Raw genomic sequence first — 27,828 nt, forward strand, 5'->3', positions numbered from 1 at the left:
TAAGTAAATAAATTCTTTTTTTGAGCATTTTTCTAAGTCTCTATAATTTTCCTTAAATTCTGTGTTCACAATGTATAGTTAAATGATAATTCCCAGAAAAATCAGCATAAAAAGTCATATATAATTTTGTTCCTTTATCAATGACTCAATTCTTTTCAAATCATAGCTATTAACAAAATGCAGTGAATAGTTATGTATTTCCGTGCTACCTGTGAAATGTGTTTCTGCTTGTCTTGTTTGTGCAGATACTCCGCTCCAGACAACTAATGCTTTTAAAACCACCAAACAAGTTTTTAATTATCAAATGACTATTTATTTAATAGTAGATGAATTTAAGTCTTATTAGATTTTTACTTTTCAAAAGATTTTCTTGGTTGTATGCAAAGGTGCTGTTAGCTGCTTTAGTTTTGTTGTGCATGCTGACATACAATTTATATTTAAAACAAAACTCTAAAAGAATTACTTGTGGGTATTTTGAAAATATAGCACTTATAAAATCATAAGTTTGGGGAACTGATTCATAAAGCAATGGAATAGAAATTTTTCAAAGACTTTTCCTCACATGCTTACCCCAACCTAACCTTGGTAGGCAGAATATATTAAATTGCATCATCTCTTTCATTCTTTCTGTGAAAAAGAGGAGATTTAAATTACATAAGAATGTTTCAGTCATAAATCACTATTCATAAAGGTAGTTGCACACCTTGGAAAGAAGTCATTGAATAATAACACATAGCATCAATAATAATTTTATCATGTGTAGTTTATTCTCAGGCTTAAAATAGCCTAGTAAAATATACTAAATAAATTATATCTGTACAGGCAATTAGAAAGTATAAGTTTGGTATATTTTCCTTAAGAATCAAATTAAAGTCTCCTACAAAATTTTGTGATATTTTAACCAACACATTTAAAAAGATATGAAATAAAAAGGGCAAATTCTAGGGATGCAGAAGAGCAAATATGACCCAAATATATTATCTGCATGTATAAAAATTTAATGAAAAATGTTCACAACTGGTATTCAAATGCCTTAATTTGAATCCTGATATTAGGCATTTAGCAGCTGATTCCTTAGGCACATTACTTAACAGTTTCCTCATAGTGAAAGCATTAATTCTCATAAGCATAAGGATTTAGATTTAGTGATCAGGAAGTAATCAAACTCTAGGAAGTTCTCTGGCCTACAGTCAATGCTTATAGGTACTTTTATTGTGGTGGTTATTGTCTTATGATCTAGGCCTTGTAGATTTCCAGTTTTCATTAATTCAGAATTTATTAAAATACTACCACTTGTCAGATGTATATTTTTAAAATTTTGGGCTATTTGGTTTTCATTGGCTATTCTGTACTCCAGGAAATTTAAGTTGAAGAGAATAATTGATTACTTTTCTACCAGAGTGTTACACTTAAAGTCTTTGCTATGGCTGCTGCTCACTGAATCAAAGTGATGTCTAGTGAGAATAGTCAGAAGGATATTGGACAAAGAAGAGAATACTTGATTCTTAAACAAGACATGCTTCAAAAACTATGCACAATTAGATTTAAGGCCCCATATTGCTGCAGCATGGTAGTATTCAAATGCATGATGATATCAATTAGAAAAAATTAAGTTTGTTTGTAATAGTATACCATGAAACAGTAGTTTAATATCCTGATACTAAAATTAAATGCAAGGGCTCGTCACCTTAGAAGGGACTAGCAAGAGATAAATTCATAGCCATTAGGGATAAGACTGAAATCAGTTAATAAAATGAAAAAATATGAAAACTGACTTCTGGTTAAATATTATATAACTTTCTATCCAGGACTCTAATGAGAGCAAACATGGGCTACTCTTTATTATATGTAATAAATACCTTAAACTAGCATTATCTAGACAGTTCTCAGAGGCAGTTTCACCTTCTGGCTCAAAACACACATTTTCTTCATCCACACATGCCAACCATAACGTTGCATATGAGAGTGTGTTTTGCATACTGTAACTGAAATTCAGTTTAAGTATAAGCCTACATGGGGAAGAAAAACAATGTGATGTGAACTTTGTTCTCTGTGTTTAGGCAAGCTACGACCTATATCTATGCCAGTCGAATATAATTGGGTGGGGGACTATGAAGATCCAAATAAGATGAAGAGAGATAGTAGAAGAGGTAAGTGTTCTAGAATTTCAGTGTAGGATGGGTGATGTGAACAATAAGCGAATATAAATGTTCTTTAAATAGATGATTATGGCTTCAGCAGAAACTTAATCCATCATTAACTGACAGTACAAATAAATGAAGTCAGTTTAACAGTTGACTCTTGACCCTTCAGTAATAGGTATCTTACATAAATGCCTTCTAAGAGATTCTGGGCGGATAATTACACAGAGAAAGATTAATATATGTTTGAAAATAGAAAGTTAATATTTTGAAAACAAGGTCAGAAGTGTGAAACTGCATAAAAGAATTCATTTCAGTTCAGTAAATAAAACAGTTGTGTTATCAATCCCAATTAGTCAACAATGAAACTTACTCCTTTGTGAAACCTCGTACAATGAAATCCCAGAATGAGCATTGAAGCACATAGGTGTAAGGCAGATGTGTAATGGGACCTGGACCAGTGACTCTTAACAACAACCGTATAGAAGTGGAGGGCAAGGGTGCTTTGTATTTTCTCTATTCTGTTTGCTGTTCAGGGTTATTTTCTTACATGGGACTGGGCTGCTTTGGAAGTACCTACCCAAAGTAAGTGAAATCTTCATGGCTTAGGAGACTTTAACCAAGTGTGGCTATGGTGGGTCCAGCTGTTGATGCTGCTACTTGAGAGGGCCATAAGTTGAGGGTGGATAACAAAACCAAAATTGTTCCTATACACTAAGCTTCCTTTATGGTATGGTTGACCTGTTTACTTATCATTTCTATCCAGTGAACTGCAAAACATCCACAGATCACATAGGCAAGCAAGCTAAATGTCTACTTCATTAGCCTTCTTCACATGTGTTTTGTGGAGGAAGTATTTCCAAAATGTTGAGAAGTTCAAGAACACTTTCAGTTTCCTTCCATATTCAAGTTTAGTATCTAAGCTTATTCTAGTTTAATTGAATAAATCAAGAAAAAATAAAAATGTTTATCATATGCCAACTCTAAGTTATTCTTTGGGACTTCCTATAATAGTGACATCCTGGGGGAAATTTATATATTAACTACGAAAAGCTGACTACTAATTTAAGGGAAGAATCTATGAACTAAGTTTACAACGTGGGCTTCAACTTCTCCAAGAATGTTACCTAAAATGTTGGCAGCTATGCTTTGTGATCAAGGTTGAGGAGAATCTTCCTGAGAAACTTGATGCAAACTGTAAGGTCCATCCATTCAAATTTAAGTTCTACAGGTGATTTTGATGTTAAATCTTCAGAGGGAAAACAAGAAGAAATAACCCAAAAATATGTCTTATTGTCTTGTTCCAAATAATTAAGTCCCACTGTATTTTTACTACATATTTTATAAGTTAAAGTACTGAAATGAAGTCTTCTAGCACAATTTGCAAAGAATTCTACATTTCAAATATTTGCATATTTATATGAGTATATTTCTCTTTTTACGTAGAAAACTCTCTCCTTCGGTACATGAGCAATGAAAAAATTGCTCAAGAAGAATACATGTTTCAGAGAAACAGCAAAAAAGACACAGGGAAGAAGTCGAAAAAGAAGGGTGATAAGAGTAACAGCCCAACTCACTACTCATTGCTGCCTAGTTTGCAAATGGATGCACTGAGACAAGACATCATGGGCACACCAGTGCCAGAAACCACACTGTACCATGTAAGTAAACTCAAAAAGTCTTTAAATTAATTTACTTCCTTGGAAGACAAATTACTTTAGCTCATAAAATCTAGATTTTTATAAAAGATTCTAGCATTAGAAATTAGAAACTGAAATAAAATTATTGAGGATTGATTTGTTTTGCAGTTCATATTATCAAAATATTCATATTTCATAGGAACCTCTATTTTATTGAAATAGCTTAAAAGGCACAATATTGACAGAGAACAGTAATTAGGAAATTATTCATTTGCATGTTAATACACAGTGCTTGGACAGCTTTAATAATCAGCATTAGAAATAGAATGTTTAGTATTTCATGACCCTTCCTTAAAAGGAGCATCTACTATGTACTAGAAAACTGGGACAACAAAGAACAACATTGGGGCTGGGGCTTTGATCCAGAAACATATTTGCCGCACAAGTGTGAGGGCCAAGTTTACATTCCCAACCCATTCCCATTCCCATAGGAAAAAGTTAGGCATAGCGGTACTTGCCTATATTTCGTTCCTAGTGCTGGGGAAGAAGACGCAAGAGAATAGAAGTCACTAGTTAGCTAACCCAACTGAATCAGTTGTCCATATGTACTGGGTGATCTTCTTGCAAAAGTAAGGTGGAGAAGCTAAAAAGATCTCCATGTTCAAGAGAACTGACTGCTCTTCCAGGGAATGAAACATAAATTCCTAGTACCCACATGGAGACTGATGGCCTTCTACAACTCCAGTTCCAGGGATTTCAATACTCTCTTCTTGCATCTGCAGGGATCAGGCCCATGCATGGCACATAAACATAAGTGTGCACAATGAATGAATGAATGAATGAATGAATCTTTTAAGGAGGATGGATAGTGGTAGAAGAAAATATCTGAAGTCAACCTTTGGCTTTGCCATGTACATATGCACACACACGCACAAATTCATATGGAAAAGCATAGCATTGTATGCTGAGATTTCCAATTTAATTTAAGTTTTATATGGGATGATGCAAAAAGTATAGAAGCAACAGGAAAAGTAGCCTTACACTTCAGGGAGACTAAGAAGAACCTTCATTTTGGGCAGCAGCTGAGCCAAGAGTAACAAAGTGACAAAGAATGCTAATCATCACAGGAGTTTGGAGAATCCTACAATAATCAAGAGTTTATTGATGAATTTTGAGCTGAAAGCATGATCACATTGACATGCAGTAGCTTTCTAATGAAAGAATATTACTTGAGAGGTCAAAGGGAGGACCATTAAATCCATGCCAGATGGATGGTGAGGAAACAGAACATTAGCCATGGGGAAGCTGAAAATCATATTAGTCATCAACATGTTTTATACTACTTGGGCTAAATAGAGTTTGATTTTAGCAATAGAAGTGTAGCTTCTACTTAACAACCATTAAAAATAGACTATATGAGCTGGAGAAGGGGCTCAGTCACTAAAGTAATTGTATAACCATGGGATCCCTAGCACCCACATAAAAGTCAAGCATGGTGATACACACCTATAACCCCAGACAGCGGAGGCATGAAGACAGATTACCTCTTGGGCTTGCTAGACAGCTAGCTTAGCCTTATCTCTAAAAATAAGGTAGAGAATGATAAAGGAAGGCACCCAAATTGAACCTCTGGCTTTCATAGATATACACACATGTGCATGCACATGCTCACACACAAGTGCACACATGTGAACATGCACATACATGAAAAAGATTACAAGATATTTAGTTAGGAGGTGGAGAAATGGAACTTCATGCTCAAAGTATCAAATCTACCATATTGTTAAAAAGTATACCATCTAAATATACAAGATGCAAAAGAGTTAAGAACTTTATACTTGAATTGTTTCTCAGACTTAATACCTTAAATTATCATTCCTGTTCCCAAAACTAGATGAGAAAAACTGTTTTTCATTATGTTGATTAGAGTTTCATTACTTCAGTGCCTATCTTACTTTACCCCAGGTCCATTTCCCATGTCTCTTCCTCTACAAGAGACTGGAATGTCCCATCATAACCCATTAAGTAGCTGATAACTCATTATTCTTCCCAGCAACATCTGAAGGAAAACTAGAATCAGTATCCTTTGATGCCTGTGAATAGGTCCATTTTGTTATCACAATTCAGAACAGCCATCTAATCAATGAACTTCCTATACAATCTGGTTTCAATTATAAATAACAACATATGCAGAGTTCCCAAGTTGAGAGACAGGCAGCCTATTCAAGAGCAGAATTGGTAGTTAGAGATGAAGCTGGAGGGAGAATAAGAGGCCACTCTGATCCCAAGTAGATTAGATGGTAGGAAATTTGGATTTAGCATTAGAAGAGTTATCAATCAAACACATACACATATACACAGTGTGTTCATAATGTTGGGCATGGAAAGATTTGTGTACACTAGAAAAAGAAAATAGAGAATGAATGTGGGAATTTTTGAAATATTGATGAAAGGAAGTCAGTAAATAACAAGTAAAAATGCTAAGAATATTGTATATTACCTAGGTTTAGAAATTGTTGCCGCTTTTCCAAAGAGCATTTATTTGTTTAGGAAGATCAAAAGTCTGGTTGAGTAACTTCATTTCTAGAAGCTCATTTTGAAATGAAAGAAATTTTCTTTTATAGTATAGTTTCTTCAAAACTGGTCAAAAATTGGTCAGTGCCAATATGTAGCTTAATCACTTTCATGATAAAATGATCATCTTCAATTTTCCTGATTCTTGTAAAACATGGATGTTTTTGATACAGCAGGACATAAGGGGAGGATTAAATATTGAGTATCATAGAACACTATCTCTGCTATAGCACTAATTATATGGTGTCTAAAGGTGTTTGCCTTTTGATTTAGAGAAAATGTGTTAATTTGATAGCAGAGTTGTATCAGAATTTTATAGTAATATAATACCTTATAAGTTGTAGTGAATAACTCCACCAGTAAGTGACTGTGAACTCCAGTGTTAGTGCCTTTCACAGTATTTTTGACTTGGAAAGAGATGTCCACATGCCCTATTATTACAGTCCCAGGAATGGTAGCAAGATGAATTTTTCTCACGCCATACCTTCAGTTCCATCCAGTCCTTGCTTCTTCCCTACTTGGTTATCTTATTACAGAGATCCCACTATGTCCACATCACCAGCTAAACATTTTTTCTAATTCCTAACATTATTTTTACTTGTAGGTAAATAAGGTTAATTTTGCGTCTTGAAAATGCAGTTGTTAGCTGATCTTAGAGCACACAAAGAAGCTTAGGCAATTGTATATGTATGTATGAAATCTAAATGTATTAAGAAGAATTGATGAAAATAAAGAATAATTGGATTGCCCTGAATCTCATCTTTCAATCTTAGAGGAGACCAAAGTGTTTCCACCTTTCCAAAGGGCACTATTTAGAAAGGTAGATTCAGAACTTGCTAGAGTACCTTTTAAGAAAGAAATCAGAGTATAAACTTTTGCTTAGCTGTAATATGCAAATAACAACATGCTGCTTCATTGTAACTGTAATTAATTAATTAATTAAAAACTATATGCATATATACCATAATGGGTAAAATCTGATTATGTATCCATGTACCATGGTGGTATACTTCCATAATGTAATTTTTTTCATTTTTATTTTTATTTATTTATATTTTTTATTTACATTGCAAATGATTTCCCCTTTTTTGGGTCCCCACTCCCCACAAGTCGCATAAGCCCTCTTCCGTCCCCCTATTCTTCCATCTACCCCTTCCCACTTCCCTGTTCTGGAATTCCCCTATACTCTTGCACTGAGTCTTTCCAGAACCAGAGGCCACTCCTCCATTCTTTTTGGACATCATTTAATGTGTGGATTATGTCCTGGGTATTCAAAGTTTCTAGGCTAATATCCACTTATCAGTGAGTGCATACCATGATTGATCTTTTAAGACTGGGTTACCTCACTTAGTATGATGTTCTCCAGCTCCATCCATTTGCCTAAGAATTTCATGAATTCATTGTTTCTAATGGCTGAATAGTACTCCATTGTGTAAATATACCGCATTTTTTGTATCCATTCCTCCGTTGAAGGACATCTAGGTTCTTTCCAGCTTCTGGCTATTACAAAAATATGGAACGCTTCACGAATTTACGTGTCATCCTTGCGCAGGGGCCATGCTAATCTTCTCTGTATCATTCCAATTTTAGTATATGTGCTGCCGAAGCGAGCACCATAATGTAATTTTAAATGTAGTTTTTTTGAACAGATTTTGAGTAGGTATTAAAAAATCTGTTAACTCCTTTCCTAACATCCCAACATTTTTGTAATTCATTTTATTTTTTTAAGATGTAAATGTAAACATTTAGCTGTTATATTTTTCCTAATAAGTAGATTTAGCCATTCTGATAAATTTGTGAGGAAGTATTTTATAAAGCTAAAAGGTCAGTGTACAGTTGTTAAAAACACTTTTCTTTTTCTTTCTAACAAGCAATTAACCTGAAAAGGGCACTATACAAATCACTTTATAGGTATTAATAGTTCATCCCCAGTAACCTATGAAAAATGTACTAGTATTAAACTCATTTTACAGATTAAGAAGCCAAGGCACAAATATCTAAATGGAAATCTGATGGGACAGAGTTTTTTAGTTTATTCTTCTCTGATATATTACATCCCAATCAGTTTCCCTTTCCTCCTCTGCTCCCAGCATCCCTTAACTCCTCTCTCCCATAGATCCATTCCTCCTCTATTTCCCATTAGAAACAAGCAGACCTACCAGGATTTCAACCAACACAACATTACAAGTTATAATACAACTATGCACATACCCTCATATGAAGGCTGGACAAGGCAACACAGTAGGAAATAAAGGGTTCCAACCTCAAGCAAAAGAGTCAGATAAAACACTCATTCCCACTTTTAGGAGTCCCACAAGAACACAAAGCTACACAATGATAACATATATACAGAGAGCCTAGCTTAGACTCATATATGCTCCATGATTGCCACTTCAGTGACAAATTTCCTCCTATCTGTTGCTGGATGAAGTCCCATTAATGATGATTGGGCTAGGCATCAATCGGTGAGTATAACAGACAATCATTAGAAATTATTTGCTAGCCAGATGGTAGTGGTGCACCCCTTTAATTCCAGCACTTGGGAGGCAGAGGCAGGCAGATTTCTGAGTTCGAGGCCAGCCTGGTCTACAGAGTGAGTTCCAGGACAGCCAGGGCTATACAGAGAAACCCTGTCTCGACACAAAAAAAAAAAAAAAAAAAGAAAAAAAAGAAAAAAAAGAAAGAAAGAAAGAAAAAAGAAAAGAGAAAAAAAGAATACATAACAGTACCACATTTAAATGTACCAAACAATTGAGACCCAAAAAAGAAGAATGAAAATAAACCAAGTTCTAGGAGTGCAGGTGCAGGTGTGCAGCAAAACTCCTGGCCTGAAAGAAGAATGTATTGCTATAATTTTTCCTCTGAACACATACTGTTTTTATTTCCATCCAGTTTAATTTTCCTGAGACTTCCTTTCTTATCTAAGGTTTATTCAGAAATATGCTGTTTAATTTCCAAGTAGTTGGGTATTTATTCATTTCCTTTTGTTTCTGATTTCTCATGTTTTTTTTTTTAATGATGACCAGTGTATGCTTTGTATTGTTTCTTTTCTTTTAAAATTAAGGCTTGATTTCCAACCTAAGATAGGGTCTTATCCTGATGAATGTTCCATGTAAAATTAGTTTCTTGATATGGATTTTCTTTCTTAATAGAAATATGTTTTTAGCAGAGGGCAAACTGGGAAGGGGGATAGCATTTAAAACGTAAATAAATTAAAATAAGCAATAAAAAAGAATATGTTTTTAAAGAAAACAAGGGAGGAAAGTCATAAATAACATTTAAGTTTTAAAAATCACCATCTGCAATTCATTCATTGAGAGATATGCCATATTTTTGGTTTTTTTCACAGCACACCATAAAGTAAGCCTAAAAAAAAGTTGGGCAGGATAGAATAAGAGCACTTCCTTTTATATCTAGCTTACTTCCTTGTCTTTTGATCCCAGGTATCAAATCACTTTGTAACCCCCCCCATTTGGGGTCACAAAACACTGGCAAGCCTACCCTGTTTTCTCTGCTATCTGTATGTCAACAGTTTCTGTTCCTAACAGACATGTTAAGAACAGTAGCTGCCCTAGTTCTGCTTTGTACCTTTTAAAGATTTTCCACTTCTGTTTCAGTACAAAATACATGTTAATTGTACGTATCAGTCAGATACCCAAAAATAACTGTACCTAATATGGCTGGTGTTAAGTTATTTCCATATATAGTGGAGCTTAAACAATTTTTTAAGAACCATCTAGCATTGGTATTGAAACAGGTGTATATAAATCCTAAATCATCAGTAATTAAATTTATATGGAGACTAATTAGCTCCTATTTACATTCATATAAATGAGATTCAAATAAAGTTAATAGTCTATGAAGTATTCCAAGAGCCTCTGACTCAAATTCCTGAGCTTACACATAAGAAAATTAAAGTCAGAAGAGTTTAATGCTGTAACCATAGTCATAGAGCAGAAATAGTAACTACAATATGGAGAATTAGAAGTCAAATGTCCTGGTTCCTTCTGTAGGATTGCTCCACTGGAGGTGTGCATTACATTATTAATGAAAAATAAAGATTCTAAGTGTATCACATCAACTGGTATATTGAAATTAGATTGAAGGGATCAGGAACAAAAATTGAAACAAAAATGGGAAAATATGATAGGATAGGGTCAATCCAAGTAAGAGATGAGTGTAGCTTAAACCTACATGCTAAAGTAAAAGTCGTGAGCAGAATTGAGCTCTGAATATATTTTGAAGCTAAGATGTCAGGACGTACTGAAAGATTATCTGTGAAATGTAACTTACTTCCCTACACACTCAGGTGCTCAATAACTATGTGATTGATGTTTTTAACAGGTACTGTGTGAGAAGCTGAGGTTTCATTAGTGGCCAAAGCAAATGGTTTCTGCCTTAAAAAACAGTACTACAGTAGGCAAAAAACACATCATAAGAGACTGAACCAAGTAATTTCAATGATTTTTTTAATTAATTAGGAATGGCACTAGTGAAAAGATTGCATAATGGTGAATGAACTCCCAGAGATTTCTCTAGCATAAAGAACTAGTACAGATGCAGGCTCTTGTTTGGATCTATGATTTCCTCATTCTTGTATTGGCATGATTAAACTGGCATGATTGGCATTTTAAACTGCAGATTTCATTTAACGCTGTTAGTAGGTTTGAGATCAGGTGTGACTACAGTCTCATACCTGTCTACTCTGGCTGAGCTTTAGGAACTTTCATACCTTAAGTTCTGTCTCATTTACAAAACTGAGATGTTAACATGACCCTTTGTGTCATGATATAAGTGTAAATCATCCTTTCTGACCCACAGAAATGTAATTTTCTAAATAAATTGATGAAGCATAAATTTGGATATAGGTGTTACCGATATAAATTATCTCCACTAACATGAAATTATTACCCTTTCCGATTTGTAAACCCTTTCTTTCCACATAACAGGGAACTTGTATCATGTGTCAGAATGCGATCATAGATGAATGCCTTGTGTCATTTTCTGACATTTGTGACAATTTTCTTCTCCTTTAAATAGAATGCTTACTTTAAAAGCGGTGGTGTGTGTGTGGTAGTTAGGAGCACAGAGTTGACAGAATTGAATTTGACTCTGCCCTTCCTTTTTTAATCCTGAAGAAGCAGTCTATGCATTCTGTCTCCATATTCTCTTCTTTACTATGTAGTCAATGATAGCCTCTTTACAATTCATTGTTGTTGTCATTATTGGTTTGGATTGGTTTCTGGTAAGAATGAAAATTGGTAACTTACAGAAAGTTTCCAATAAGGTACCTAACACAGAATAATCCCTCAGTAAATAATAATTATGATCACAGAATAATTTTTATTTTCCAAGGGGGTAATTCTTATTAGTATTCATTAATCATTCCTCTTCTCCCTACCTTAAAACTATAGTAGGTAAAAAGAAGATTTACATATGATGGGTTATTGCATATGATTCAGTCAAGTTCTTTCCTATGTAAGCTAGAAAACAGGTCATTCTTATGAACCATTTACTTTGCCTAATCTAAGTATTTTAAAGGACATATAGACTTAGCTCAACTGTCACTTTATTCTTATCTGACTCCTCGTTGACAGTGTTTTCAAAGCACAGATTATGAATGAAGATTAATGCATCTTTATTAAGTAAATACTTTAGTTAGATTCAGGAACAGCCAAGAGCTTACCTTAGTCTGCTGAACTGAAACATCTGTTAATTCAGTGCCATATCTTTCACTCCCAGTATTTCAAAGGCCTCTATTTCATGTATTACATCAGTGAGAATATCACCACCAGCAACAAACCAGTTAAATTCTGTGGAATTTCTTATAGATTTTTGATGTAATACTTAGTACTTTTAGCTCATACTCTGCTTACTCAAATTTATACTCTTTTACTGCCAAAATATAATAATTAGTAAGAAAGTCTTTTACTTTCTAAAATATTTAAGACTTCAAATATTTTTGTTTATTTGTTTATTTGAAAAACTGAATAGTAGAAGTAGCTGTCATTTATCCCAAGTACTTCAAATTGCTAAGCACCTCCTTTTCTTATGTAGATGAAGGATAGTATTGGCTTGGCTAGTCACTGAAGAAATCTTGGAACTTTGTAGAAAATTACAGTGAAAGAAAGTTGCTATATTGCAACAAGAGAGTATTTTGATTGCAAATTTTTCCATAAGTGCAGTAATTTGCAACTTGAGAAGAATTTAATAGTAGCTGAGCTTTCAAAATGCAATACAGAAACTGTCATTTTCTTCTACAATTAAAATAAGTACTTCTGAAAATTTCAGGATAAGAATGACCCAAATTACCACCACCCCCCCCCCCCCACTTCTTCATCCAAAAGACGGGAGAATGGAGTTTGAAGAGAACATCTGTGGGCAAATGAAAAACAAATGGTCTTTTCAGGCAAATTCTGAAAAGGGATCTTTTATAGCCAAACAGAATCCTATTGCATGCATCACCATGGTTAAGAAGAGGATCAACAGTACTTTCATAATGGCTTTTTATTTTAGCACATTCTATTTTTTGGATAGAATTCCAATTCAACACATCTATTCATAATTCATCATACAATTATTTGCATAAATATCTTTTAACACAGATTTAATATTCTTTGGTCAGCCACATCTTGAATCTAATCTGTTAAATTCACTAAGACATTCTCAGTGCAACTAATGCTAAAGAATACTTATGTCCCCAGAGGGATGGTCTACTAAAGAACATACATTTTACGAATATGTGGCACACATAGATTATTGGACACAAGAGAACTGCTGTGTTGTCTGTCTACCACCCAACAATTTTTAGGTTGAAATAATTAACTAGTTAAGATTGTATTATGGGCTCTTTGCTAATATTTGCTCAATAGTTGTTCCCTCACAGACAATAATTCAGTTTCTCCATATTAAGCCCATAATGTTAATAGGCAGAGGACAAAACAGTGTATAAGATTGAATTTTTCTTCATTAGAAGTCATATTTGGAAGGGGGTCTAAGCAATAAACATGAAATATAAGTATATTTAATGTTAAATGCAAAGAAGAAAAATAGTATTGACCGCATGATGATTAACAATTTTATATAAAGAATGCTGCGGTTCATTTTAAAAGTAAACATCTACATAATGACTTAAAGGAGGTCTAGGGTAAGCAATGCTAGTGTCTGGCTAAAGGAACATTAAGGTAATAGCAAGAGTAAAACCTGTGAGATAGACCTGCACTTTAACTTGATCTGGAAACAGCCACTGTGTCTGGAATAAAGTTAACAAGAAGGGCAGAAAGTGATAAATGTCATAAGGGACTAGACTGTGTATGGCATTCAAGATTACAAAAGGACATGAATGCATATTCACAACGAGAAAGCACTGGAGATTTTTACATGTAGGAATTACAAGATGCCGAATGTTTTAATAGGATCACACTGGCTCTACTATTAAATTTTGGAGAGATTAAAAACAGAAGCAGCTAGAATGGTAAGGAGGTATTGCAGTAATCAAGGTAAGCATGAATAACAGAAGTAGTAAAGCTGTGTGTGTGTGTGTGTGTGTGCGTGTGCGTGTGCGTGTGCGTGTGCGTGTGTGTAACTGCTCAGTCTCTATAATGTTACTTGTATATATGCCTTCAAGGCTGAGCATTTGGTATTAGATGACCAGTTGGTGTGCTCGTCCCTAGACTTTCTCCTGCTCCCAGCATTCCTCAGTTTCCTTTAGTTATTTGTATTGGGCTTTCCCCATCCACATTTGAATGTCTGTTGGATTTTATCTTTACTTTGTGAAGCAGGAAAAAAAAAGTATTTGCACTTTGTCTTGGTTTCTGAAAAAAACTTGATACGTTTCTCCCCAGTTGGTACACCTTAAGTTTTGTTTTTCAGTTTGCTTTTTCATTCTTGAGCAGTTTGGGGTTCTTATGAACCTTTGAGAGCAGTTGCATTTTGACGACCTGCTTTGTCTTTGGGGGTGCTTTTATTGAGCACTTTGGGATATTATTGCTTGATGTGTTTGTTTTTAATTTATTGATATTATGCATATGGGTTTTTTCTTTTTCCTGCATGCACATATGTAGCCTGTCTTCATTTTTGGTACCCTTGGAAGTCAGAAGAGAGTGTCAGACTCCTGGGAACTCTAGTTATTGATGGTCATGTGGGTGCTGCAAATCGAATCCAGGCCCTCCACATAGCTACAACAAGAACTCTTGCCATGAGGAATGTCTCCAGCCCCAAGGGCTGTTATAATTAAGAAACACTTAAGTAGTGACCACTGTGAAAGAAATCTCTATCAGTTCTAGGAGACAACTGGCTTGATTTATTCAAGCTACGAGGTCTGACTTTGTAGAATTACTAGTTGTCTTCAAGGGACAAGCCTCTAATATAATAATCCTCTTTGTTGGTCAGGCCTTGCTGATATAGAAGCAAATTTTGAAATCTATTGAACTATATTGGGTATTTCCCATGTGACAGGAAATTTTGGGACTCTTATTGAGCCATTGGTTTCTGTTGAATCATTTGAGATAAAGAAACAATGAAACCATGATTTATATAACCATAAAAATACTCTTTACGAGGAACACTCCTCCACTGCTGGTGGGGTTGCAAATTGATACAACCACTCTGGAAATCAGTCTGGCGGTCCCTCCAAAAACTGGGCACCTCACTTCCAGAAGATCCTGCTATACCACTCCTGGGCATATACCCAGAGGATTCCCCACCATGTAATAAGGATACATGCTCTACTATGTTCATAGCAGCCCTATTTATAATTGCCAGATGCTGGAAAGAACCCAGGTATCCCTCAACAGAAGAGTGGATGCAAAAAATGTGGTATATCTACACAATGGAGTACTATTCAGCCATTAGAAACAATGAATTCATGAAATTCTTAGGCAAATGGATGGACCTAGAGAACATCATACTAAGTGAGGTAACCCAGACCCAAAAGATGAATCATGGTATGCACTCACTAATAAGTGGATATTAACCTAGAAACCTGGATTACCCAAAACATAATCTACACATCAAATGAGGTACAAGAAGAAAGGAAGAGTGGCCCCTTGTTCTGGAAAGACTCGATGAAGCAGTATTCAGCAAAACCAGAACAGGGAAGTGGGAAGGGGTGGGTGGGAGGACAGGGGGAGAGAAGGGGGCTTACGGGACTTTCTGGGAGTGGGAGGGCTAGGAAAGGGGGAAATCATTTGAAATGTAAATAAAAAATATATCGAATTAAAAAAATACTCTTTACTACTTTGGTACACTGTAGAGACAGCTGTAATGTAGAATTGTCTCTAATATAGCAGTGGGGCAAAAAACACAATTTGCCCCTTGAAACTTCTGAAATTAGCTAAGTAAGAAATTTCTGAACATTTTATTCCTGTACTTCCTTTCCTAATTCATTATATGCTAGTAACTGTTATAATTGGCAGACCTATTTAAAATATATATGAATGTGTGATTTGCTCTTAATAAGAACGAATAGTTCTGTGACTGTTTTCTGAAGCTAACTAAAATGCAAGGATTTACATAGAATATGAATTTAAGACAAAAAGGAACAGGTTTACTAGGCTTTACCTCTGGCAGGTTTATCTTAATTACTTATTAGCTTACTTTTTTATTATGTAAGTATGTTGCTTTTAAATGTTAATGTTTGAAACTGAGGCTAGGAGAAAGGTGACTACAAGATTTAAGAGAGATACTAAAGATAGTAAAAATATTGTTTTGTTCTCATATGCCATGAGACTTCTGGAAAGTCTTTGAAAATATCTAAACATGACTCAGAAGGAAGGTTGGAGATCACTAAATCAAAGAAAGACAAAGTAGGCAGATTCAAGAATAGAGGGCTGCACAAAACTACATGGAGGAGTGGGGGTCCTCCAGGGTAAATAAAGATGTCCAGTATTAGGATGGACATGGTTGGGATTTTAGTATCTAAAGAAGTGATAGAAAGAGAAAAAGAAATGTTAGCTTGAAATTGTATGTCAGACAAATGGGCATGATTAGCAGTAAGTCTATAGATAACTGCATTGGGTATAGGAAAGGGAAGGGATTGTAATAGCACAATCTTTGTAAGAGATTGGAGTGTCATATCTCCACCTAGGACCAGTGATAGAACTCAATGACTGATCTTAAGCACCATAATAAACTAAACAAGTAAATGTAAAAGATATAACACACTAACCAACCCAATTCTTTTTTTTTATTTTTTAAAAAATATTTGTTTTATTTTTTTATTTTTTTTTTGTTTTTTTTATTCGATATAATTTATTTACATTTCAAATGATTTCCCCTTTTCTAGCCCCCCCCACTCCCCGAAAGTCCCATAAGCCCCCTTCTCTCCCCCTGTCCTCCCACCCACCTCTTCCCACTTCCCTGTTATGGTTTTGCCCTATACTGCTTCACTGAATCTTTCCAGAACAAGGGGCCACTCCTCCTTTCTTCTTGTACCTCATTTGATGTGTGGATTATGTTTTGGGTATTCCAGTTTTCTAGGTTAGTATCCACTTATTAGTGAGTGCATACCATGATTCACCTTTTGAGTCTGGGTTACCTCACTTAGTATGATGTTCTCTAGCTCCATCCATTTGCCTAAGAATTTCATGAATTCATTGTTTCTAATGGCTGAATAGTACTCCATTGTGTAGATATACCACATTTTTTGCATCCACTCTTCTGTTGAGGGATACCTGGGTTCTTTCCAGCTTCTGGCAATTATAAATAGGGCTGCTATGAACATAGTAGAGCATGTATCCTTATTACATGGTGGGGAATCCTCTGGGTATATGCCCAGGAGTGGTATAGCAGGATCTTCTGGAAGTGAGGTGCCCAGTTTTTGGAGGGACCGCCAGACTGATTTCCAGAGTGGTTGTATCAATTTGCAACCCCACCAGCAGTGGAGGAGTGTTACTCTTTCTCCACACCCTCTCCAACACCTGCTGTCTCCTGAATTTTTAATCTTAGCCATTCTGACTTGTGTAAGGTGAAATCTCAGGGTTGTTTTGATTTGCATTTCCCTAATGACTAATGAAGTTGAGCATTTTTTAAGATGCTTCTCTGCCATCTGAAGTTCTTCAGGTGAGAATTCTTTGTTTAACTCTGTACCCCATTTTTAATAGGGTTGTTTGGTTTTCTGGAGTCTAACTTCTTGAGTTCTTTATATATATTGGATATTAGCCCTCTATCTGATGTAGGATTGTTGAAGATCTTTTCCCAATTTGTTGGTTGCCGATTTGTCCTTTTGATGGTGTCCTTTGCCTTACAGAAACTTTGTAATTTTATGAGGTCCCATTTGTCAATTTTTGATTTTAGAGCATATGCTCAACCCAATTCTTATAAGCTGTTATTAATGTAGATAGCTTCTGAAAGAAACAGGCATCTCCCATCTTTGTCATGTTTCAAAGTAATGAACTATAAAACTATAATGATTACGTGAGAACACAAAAGGAAGAGGCTGCATCAGCAATTTCATGGCAAACAATATATGTAAAATAATTATGTGTAAATTAAGTATACTTAAACACTAGCCAGAATTACTCATACAGCATATTAAATTTTGTCTTTTATACTTTCAGAAATTAATTGTGAATTTTATACCCATGATGTCTACAATATATATATATATACATATATGTATATATAATGTAAATGTATATACATATATGTGTTTATATATATGAATATAACACAAAGATATTTATGACACTTTGAAACTTGGGTGATTATTATTTCTAGATTAAACTATGTCAAGAGATTACTCTGTTATCTTTATATGTGCTAGATGTTTATAACTCACACAAGAACAAAAAGTTTTATATAAATATACTATTTTAGGAAGAAATACATTAAATAGTAATATGAGTTGATTCTACAACTAAATCAGAAAATTTTATATAAAGAAAAGCTATTTAACCATTATACCTTTGTGTAGAAAAAGAAAAATCTGTTACTCTAAATAAGGTTCACTTCAAACAATTGTCTGTGACTTTAAAACTCACATGCAATCTCTAACCTCTCTTGATTAGCTAATCATAATTCATCTTATTGTACCAGTGAACAGTGTATATGAATATATTATCTGAGTGGAACCAGTGATTTATAGTCATTATTTGAAAAGTTAGGTGAGTCACTAGAGCTCTGGCTTTTTCTCAAAATAAAGTAAATGGTTAAATATATAGAGATATAGAGAATAATGCAAAAGAACAATAATAATGATTTCCCATGGAAACTAGATAAGACAGAAATACAAGTATAATTGGGTGGTATAGTTGATGATTTAGATGATATAACATTTTTCATTGATAAAACAATGGTATTAGGCTTTTCTTTTCCTAAGCATTTTTTTAATTTTATTTTTTATTAGATATTTTCCTTATTTACATTTCAAATTATTTCTCCTTTCCTGGTCCCCCCCCCCTGAAAATCTCATAAGCCATCTCCCCTTCCCCTCTTCCCCAATCAACCCTCTCCTGCTTCCCTGTCCTGGTCTTCCCATACACTGCTGCATGGAGCCTTTCCAGGACCAGGGGCCACTCCTCCCTTTGATGTCCAACAAGGCCATCCTCTACTGCCTGTGCATCTGGAGCAATGAGTAACTCCATGTGTAGCCTCTGGTTGATGGTTTTGGCTTTATAATCCACAAATACTACAGGCAATTGATGGAACATGTTCAAGATATCAAACATAGTTGTAGGGTTGGGTAATTGAGAAGTGGGAAGGTACATCTGTTCAAAAGAAGGGATGAGCTGAGGTGCTGATATTTTGACATGAAGATTAGTCAGTAATACTGGTATAAGTAGGTGTGGCATTATGTTGATCCAAGTGCTTATATATATATAGATACTTAAGGGAGACAGAAACAAGAACGGAGCATTTGCCTCCCAATTCATCAGATTATGTGAGAATCAGATGAGATATTGCATCAGAAAGCACAATAAATCTCTCAGAGGGAACAGTTGTATATGTGTATATGTGTGTAAGAACACTTAGTTTCACAATGTGTCTTATCCTTGAATCTGCCAAAAAAAAATAGGACATGGATAGGCCCTCTCCTGCTTCAAGGGAGATGGGAAAGTAGAGTAATGTGATTATATTAATTTATTTTGAAATATTAATGGGGAAAGTTACTTCTCTAACCTGGACGTGGAGTCATTGGTATAGCCCTATGAGTTTTCTGTATCACACTCTGCACATAGTAACCTTTCCTGTCTTTAATTGCAGACATTTCAGCAGTCCTCTCTGCAGCACAAATCAAAGAAGAAAAACAAAGGTAATAAAAGAAAATGTACCTTTAAACCTGCTTTTGTACAGTGATGTTCCCCAGCACATTTCATGAATCTCTCATTGTCTTGAAGCCAATGTGGTTTTAGATCATTTACCATGCATTGATAATAGATGGTCTCACAAAGTCTTGAGATAAGGATTACACAATTGGAAATGATAATTTTATGAATAATAAGTATCTGACTTGCTTTTAGGATCTACAGATTAATCTTTTATGTGTTTTCCAAAACTTATAAAGTATTACCACTCACTCTCTTTAGGAGCTATAGCAGGCAAGAGCAAAAGGAGAATTTCTTGCAAGGATCTTGGCCGTGGTGACTGTGAGGGATGGCTTTGGAAAAAGAAAGATGCAAAGAGCTATTTTTCACAGAAATGGAAGAAGTACTGGTTTGTCCTAAAGGATGCATCCCTATACTGGTACATTAATGAAGAGGTAAGACAGAGTAATTGGTGCTCTCATCCATCTCTAACAAAAACCTCAACACCTGATCCATTTGTTTTAAATCGTATCACCCTCATGCCAATGCAGAGTCTATCTTCAGAGTTCTAGAATAGTTGCTTCATTTTTCTAATGTACCAACATATCTGAGGCATGCTTAAAATATAGTGAAGTTCTCTGTTTCTAAAAATGCCAAAAAACTAATGTAGTTTAACAAAAACATATATTTTTTTTTAACTCTTGTTCAAAATTTTCTAGGGTTTTCTGTTTCTGTTTTGGAGGAGGGGACAACTTAGCAACTTAAGTAATTCAAATCTGTTCAATTTATTTCAGTTTCTCCTGAATTAAAAAAAATAACTAGTAGACTAATTTTGAAAATTACAAGTATCCATTAATTTTAGCCAGCTTGAGGGGAGGAGCATGTTTTGTGTATTTTAATTGTTCTTATGACTTTTCTAGGGTTTTATTTTCTTTGAATAACATATTTGCATCTAGACTAATCCCAATCAAAATCATGTCTCACCAAATGTGCCAGTGTGTAATTGATTTTTCCCCTGACACTGCTGTGAATTGTTACACCCATTACTTCACTTTAATAGACTTTTTAAACAATAATTTGGCTTTTAGCTTGTGTGTGTGTGTATGTGTATACACATGTTATTGGTTTCTAGATTTTATACAAATAGTATCCTAAGACATTAATCAAGTTGCATTTGAAGAGTAATTACTAAAACTTAATGTCATTATTAGGCCTTTGATTGTAACATACAATATCTAGAGAATTTCATGTTCACTGAACAAGCTAATATGCTGCTATCTTATATCATGAGTACAGAGTAGACTCAGGGATTATACTACTGGAGTGACTGTGCTTATAGTTTCCTCTCCAAAATGAAAGTAATGATGCATACCTTACTAAGCTTTCTTAGACATGAATCAATGACTGGAACATAACTTAGAACAATGTCTTACAAAATGCTTACTGTTTGCTATTCATTAGTAGAAGACTTATATAGAAAATCCTAAATTAATAATTTTCTATATACTTATATATACTTAATTATTTTGTTTTGATATTTTGTGGCAGTCATTTAGTTACATAAAGTAAAATCTGTTTCACTAAGTATATCCTGTCTAATTATAGTAAACAAAACATTTTTGTTTCATAGATATACTAAAATTTTATGTGATAATCATGAAGTATCAAGATGCAGATCTCTGTTTTTTCTTTATTGATTTATAGATTTGTCTATGTATACTAAATTATATTCTGGCTTTCAAACTACAAGAGATGAAAATCTTTTGTATGCTTTATTAAATAGTGCCTATATTTCAGTTTTTGGCAAGTTATTACTGTTGCCCATGTACAATTTAAATCGATAATTTTGTAGTACATATTTCTATGAAAGCCTTCTGTTATTTTAGAGGACATACAGTATTTTGTGCTGCATCATTATGAAAAGATAATATTCCATAAATATTTTAGATTTAAATTGAGGATGACAAAAGTAGTATAAGATAGAATTCAAAATGGAACTTCAGATTGGAAAAATATTAAAGGTAAAATATAGAGCTGCTTCTGTATATAGCATACAAAATTTACTTGCTATCTAAGGCTCAAAGTTATAAGTTTTGCATGTTCATTAATAATAGAAATAACAGATACACAAAGTACAAACATACATACATACATACATACATACATACATACATACATACATACATAAACACATACCTACACAGAAAAAGAGCTGAGAGTAGTATTTTTCTTCAAAATAATGGGAGGGTGAGTAATTTTTTTGTTCTCCATTGTCTTTTTTGTTTTTATTTTCGTCTGACTAAAACTCAAGTAGAAAGGTATTCAGTAAATATGTATTGTATGTCCATGGTCAGGGTGTGCTTCTTCTAAGACCATGATGGTGTCTGTGAATCATAGAGCAGCTGAGGTCTGTATTGATGTCTGTGGCCTGGGCTGCCACAAGAGACCATGGGGTCCATAGCATGTGCTGACACTGGAGGCCATGTGAACGTTTGTAGTCCATGCCGTCACCAGAAACCACGATCCATGCTCCCAGTGACTGGAAAGGGCGAGGAAACTTCTTTTGCAGTAGTATCAGTGACTTCAGATTCAGAGTTGAGAGAGTCATAGGAGGCTTCTGTGACAACTCCTACCTCTATCCCTATCCCCCCCCCCAAAACAAAAGTAACAACATAGACTGGAAGCCATCAAAGGTACTCTTTAAATTTCCATAAAGATGCTGAAATGTAGCTCTCCACAGTTGGTGGCTTGCGGAAGGGGTAGAGGTGGTGAAGGACTTTTAAGGGTCTGGCCACTGCGAGGTGACCATATAGACAAAAATTGAACTTGCTGTTCCTCTTCCCCTTCCTCTTCCTCCTCCTCTTTCTCCTCCTCGTCCTCTTCTTCTTCCCATTCCTCTCCCTCTCCTTCCTCCTCTTCCTCCTCCTTCTTCATTTTTTTTGGAGGGATAAAATTTCCCTGAGAGGGCTGGAAAGTGAGTGTGATGACATTCATTATGTGAAACTCCCAAGAAATCAATAAAAATATTATGTTGTGGGCAAAAAAAAAAAAAAAAGAAAATGCTGGATCTGTGAAGGTGTGTATTATAATAAAATGAAGTTTTTAATTGGTAAACATCTCCATATTTTATATAAATTTTAAAAATAATAGATAATGAGACAGGAGAGGTTGTTCAGCACTTAGGAGCAGTTGTTTCTAGCACCCATATGATGACTTACAACCATCTGTAACTCCCCTCTCTGGGGATCTAATGCTATCTTCTGACCTCTGTTAGGCAACACGCATACACATGATACTCACACATACATTCTGGCAATTGTCATACACAAGAAATAAATGAAGCTTTTTAAAATGATAGAAAATGTTATACTAAAACGTTCAGTTATTTTGTATATCTGGCCTAAAATCTTTTCTTGTACCTCTTTTTGTTATTTTTGCTTTTGGTTGTTATTGTTGCTGCTGCTGCTGCTGCTGCTGCTGTTTACACCCCGACACAAAGCCCAATACATTCTGCACAAATGAGTACTCTACCATTGATCTACTTCCATAGCATGCAAAATTTGTATAAAACATATTTTACTTTGCAAAATATTTCTATCATCATTTTAATAGAAAAAATAATATACTTTCTCTTTTTTCCCTTGATTAAGTTATTTATTCACTTTACATACTGATCGAAGCTCCCCTCTCCTCTAGTCCCTCCCTCATACACCTCCCCCCCTCATAAACCCTCCCATTCTCCTTTGAGAAGGAGGAGCTTCCCACCCCATCATCCCACCCTGGCACATCAAGTCACTGCAGGACTGGGCGAATCCTCTCCCACTGAGGCCAGACAAGGCATCCCAGCTAGGGAAATGGAATCCATAGACAGGCAACAGAGTCAGGGCAATCCCCTGCTCCAGATGTTGGGGAACCTGATTGAAGACCAAGCTGCACAGCTGCTACAAATGTGTAGAGGTCCTTGGTCCAGCTCATGCATACTCTTTGCTTGGTGGTTCAGTCTCTGGGAGCCCCTAAGGGTCCAGGATATTTAACTATGTTAGTCTTCCTGTGGACTTTCTATACTCTGCAGGTCCCTTAATCCTTCCCTTAACTCTTCAATAAGAGTCCCTGGACTCCATCTAATGTATAGCTGTGGGTATCTGAATCTGTTTCCATCAGCTGCTGGGTGAAGCATCTCAGAGAACAGTTATGCTAGAATCTGTAAGAATAACAGAGTATCATTAATAGTGTCAGGGATTTTTTTTAATTTTTAAAAATTATGTTTTCAATATTCTATTGCTTTGTGAATATGAAGAATGTATGGAACATAAGTGGAATTACAAAATAAATGAGCAGTACATATATTAGTGGAAATATCTAAGTCATACTTGCACAGAATAATTAGCTTCAGACCTCTTTGGTGTGATAGACTAAACAGAAATCTTGCTTCTTTAGGATGAAAAAGCAGAAGGATTCATCAGTCTGCCTGAATTTAAAATCGATAGAGCCAGTGAATGCCGCAAGAAATAGTAAGATAATTTCACGTGGGGAATGAGGGGAGGGGGTGGATAATTTCTTTTGTAATTGACTTTAAGTTATAGGTTATGTGGTACTTTCAGATTGGCATTATATGAATATAGTTTTGAGGATATAACATGGAATTTCACTAATGTCTATCATTGTGATAGAAGCATTATAAATATAAACTTGGGTTAGTCATTGTAGTAATTTTAGCCATAAAAATTTAGTTTGAAGGCAAAACCAGAACATAGAAGTGGAAAGAGGTGGGTGGGAGAACAGGGGGAGAAAAAGGGGCTTATGTGACTTTCGGGGAGTGGGGGACAAGAAAAGGGGAAATCATTTGAAATGTAAATAAAAATATATCGAATAAAATAAAAAAATATTAAAAAAATTTAGTTTGAGGCAACAAGGTAAAGCACTTTAGATGAGGAATAATAGGGTTACAGACAGTAGACTGTACTCTCCTTCCTTACAAACACTGCCCCACCCCTACTGTGTAATCAACAAACATCGTTTTGTTTTGTTAAAAAAAAAAATAAAGTAAAAGAGCCAAACTATGACTTTGATTCCAGCAATCAGGAGGCAGAGGCAGGAGGATCTCAGGGAGTTGGAGGCTGACCTAGGCTACAGATTGAGTTCCAAGACAGCTAGGACTACACAGAGAAGCCATGTCTCAAAAACAAAACAAAACAAAGAACATAAAAAGCACTTTACTTGCAAGCCTGATAACCTGAATTCAATCCTAGAATCCATGGATAGAGAGAATTAGCCCCCAATTTTTCCCCCTCTGGCATGTGCACACACATAGAAACACAAGTGATGATAATATTAATAATAAATAAACAGCATAGAATGTATTTTAAATTGCCAATAACAACAAGAACAACAACAAAAAGACAAGGTCTCACTGTCAAGCTCTGACTACTGCCTTGGAACTTACCTTAAAGTCAGACATTCATTCACCTGCCTCTGTCTCTCAAGTGCTGGACTTAAAAGTGTGTGCCAAACCCAGCTTAAAAATGAGAATATTTTCATTTAACATATTTTGATCATGTTCCTTCCCCTTTACCAACTTTAATAAAATTTTTGAAAGCTATATAAATTAAAACCTTTTTCCAATTTGCAAAACCATAAACATAACGTCTTTGTTGTGATTTTGTTCACAGTGCATTCAAAGCCTGCCATCCTAAAATCAAAAGCTTTTATTTTGCTGCTGAACATCTTGATGACATGAACAGGTAAGTGCTATTTACATCTCAACTGACTTAGACCTAAAATTCAAGATCTTATGCATCTGGAACCATGAGTTCCTCCATGTGTACTGTTTGGTTGATGGTTTAGTCCCTGGGAGCTCTGGGAGTAGTGTGTGGTTCAAATTGTTGTTCCTCTATGGCAGTGCAAACCCCTTCAGCTCCTTGGATAGAAATATGTCTTAACATGTATTTTTAGATGCCAAAAAGGTGCATAAAACCTGCCTTATTCAAGTACTAAGTATATTTGATAGAATATCTATTTCAATAGTTTAGGTCTACCAAATGTATTAATTCTTCCTGTTACTTTTCATCTGTCACTGGACAGGATTATATAGCCACCTGATTTGATGGCTCTGTGGTTCTTTGGTGGCTATAGGAAAACATACATATATTTTCCTCTTCATATACCACATTGTTTCATATTTCAATCTTCGCCCATTTTTTAGTTCGTTTTCTTTCATTCCTTTAATTAATTCCCCCCTCTGTTTAATAAAAAAGAAATTGAATTTAAAAATTAAAATGTTCTCTTGTTATAATTGCAGAAACTAATGTATATTGCATATATAATTTTCCAACACTTGGAAGAGGCAGCAAAACTTAGCGATCGGCACTGTAGCCCTTTAGGCAAAACAGAATCTCAGCTTTACAGCTTATTTGCTCTGTAACTCTATATAAGTAACTTGACCTTTCTGTACTAAATAATTGACCCCTTTATAAATTGAGAAAAACTCTCTCAGTAGGGGTTTTCGAGTTTCAAATGCTATGTAAGAGCTCAGTAGCAATACAGTTTAATAGTTATATACTTTTGTTCTCTTACCTCATTTCCTTTTCTTTAAATGGCTCAAAAAAAGTATCCAAACATTTTGAGCACAAAAATTGTGCTGCTTCATGAATACTCTTAAGCACAGGAAATGAACACTTAAGCTACTTTATAAATCAATTATTTGACAACTGAAAGTACAGCCATGGCTTTTGAAAAGAAGGGATGTATAAAAGGAAGTGGCAGAGAAAGGAAATGGCCTTATTCATGATTTATATAATTTACTATACTTAAATTTTCTTACCAGCTTAAGAATTTTCAGAGAGTTTTCTTCTTGCTCTAAAAGTAGAAATGTTTATTCACCTGTATATAATAGACGACTTGTGGTTCTCTATTTGTGGAGCTGTAATTATCCTATAATTCTATAGTTCTATGCCCATGATAGTTCAGCTAAATGATAAGAAAATAGTTCCATGAGGATACATGTGAAATATTTGTATGATAACCAAATAAAGAATACTGATATAAATGAGTAGCTCTTACAAGATGAATGCATTAGGTACCATTTGCCTTCCAGTAAGAATTGAAATAATTTAATCATTCCTGGTACATGCTAATTGGAATCATTTTAGTTTAGACATTGTCCATGTATTTTATCAATTGTAAAATCTTTCTTACCCTTAATTTGCTATTCTATGTTCACAGTATATTCAAAGGTATCTCAATATCACTGTTCATTCCTTATACTTCTAAGGTTCTAAATGCCATAGAAGAAAAAACTTAACCAAAGTCATGTCATTTATTACCTTACTTCAAGCAGTAGATTAAAGAAGCAACTAATCCAAAATATCAGCACTGCAATATATATTTACAAGTCTTGTTTTATATAAAACTTGCCATTATATACTGTATATCTCAGAATTAAAGACATAAAAATATGAATTTTAAAAAATTAATTATAATATATCTTTGTTTCCCCTTGTTTTTCTTTCTCTAATAATCGTATTCCTATTATTTACTTTCAATAAGAAATTTAAAAATACTTGTTAACAGTAGAAAATAATCAGTGCCCGAAACATGCAGACAAGATTAGTGATATGGAAAGGCACCCCTATGCAGATTTGTTTGATCTTTGAAAGCATGCCTAATTCAAGATATTATATATTCTTAAATAAACATAATTACAGTTAATACATGCTTTCTCTGATTATGACTTTTAACCTATTATTATTTCTATTTTGTATTAAATTATACTATAGTACTGAATTTATACATATACATGTATGTATGTATGTGTATATATGAATGTATATATGTGTGTGTATATTCCATATTTTAAATTAAATTAAATTTTAAATTAAAAAATAGGTAAACCTAGTAGTAACAGGACCAACTAATAAGGGTATAAAAACATTCCTTAAATTCAGTTTTTCCATAAAATCTGTGTACACAGATATATTCATTTTTAAGTATGTGTGTGTATCCTTGTAATTGTGAGGAAATACTAACTTGTTTTAATTAGTATTCTATATTTCTACCATGATCTTACCTTATTTCTTCTCAGTGTATTGTTCTGTGTCACTCTAAGCATATTCCCTTACTTATATGTTCATGTTCTAAAGCATCAGAAGATAGGACTAATATTAAAGAACTTCCACATCAGTATTCTCAAAAAGATTATAAATTGAATCTATATATCCCTGACCTCCTAAA

The 27,828-nt window shown here is 34.6% G+C and overlaps 1 protein-coding gene and 1 non-coding gene across 2 annotated transcripts in view; one reads left to right on the forward strand and one right to left on the reverse strand.

Annotated features, from left to right (window-relative positions):
- The first annotated feature begins 2,076 nt into the window (after nt 1-2,076).
- LOC127674919 (connector enhancer of kinase suppressor of ras 2) overlaps nt 2,077-27,828 on the forward strand; it is a 63,884-nt gene continuing 38,132 nt past the window's right edge. Inside the window, exons 1-6 of the mRNA XM_052170743.1 lie at nt 2,077-2,150; nt 3,588-3,802; nt 19,559-19,607; nt 19,882-20,054; nt 24,037-24,110; nt 25,269-25,340. Of these exons, the coding sequence (XP_052026703.1) occupies nt 2,081-2,150; nt 3,588-3,802; nt 19,559-19,607; nt 19,882-20,054; nt 24,037-24,110; nt 25,269-25,340 (653 nt within the window). The 5' untranslated portion in view covers nt 2,077-2,080. The remainder of the gene's footprint in view (nt 2,151-3,587; nt 3,803-19,558; nt 19,608-19,881; nt 20,055-24,036; nt 24,111-25,268; nt 25,341-27,828) is intronic.
- Nucleotides 7,863-7,969, reverse strand: LOC127675998 (U6 spliceosomal RNA). The gene has a single exon (XR_007975640.1). It is a non-coding gene; the product is annotated as a U6 spliceosomal RNA (small nuclear RNA).

The sequence above is a fragment of the Apodemus sylvaticus genome, chromosome X (assembly GCF_947179515.1).
Source record: "Apodemus sylvaticus chromosome X, mApoSyl1.1, whole genome shotgun sequence".
Taxonomy (NCBI): Eukaryota; Metazoa; Chordata; class Mammalia; order Rodentia; family Muridae; genus Apodemus; species Apodemus sylvaticus.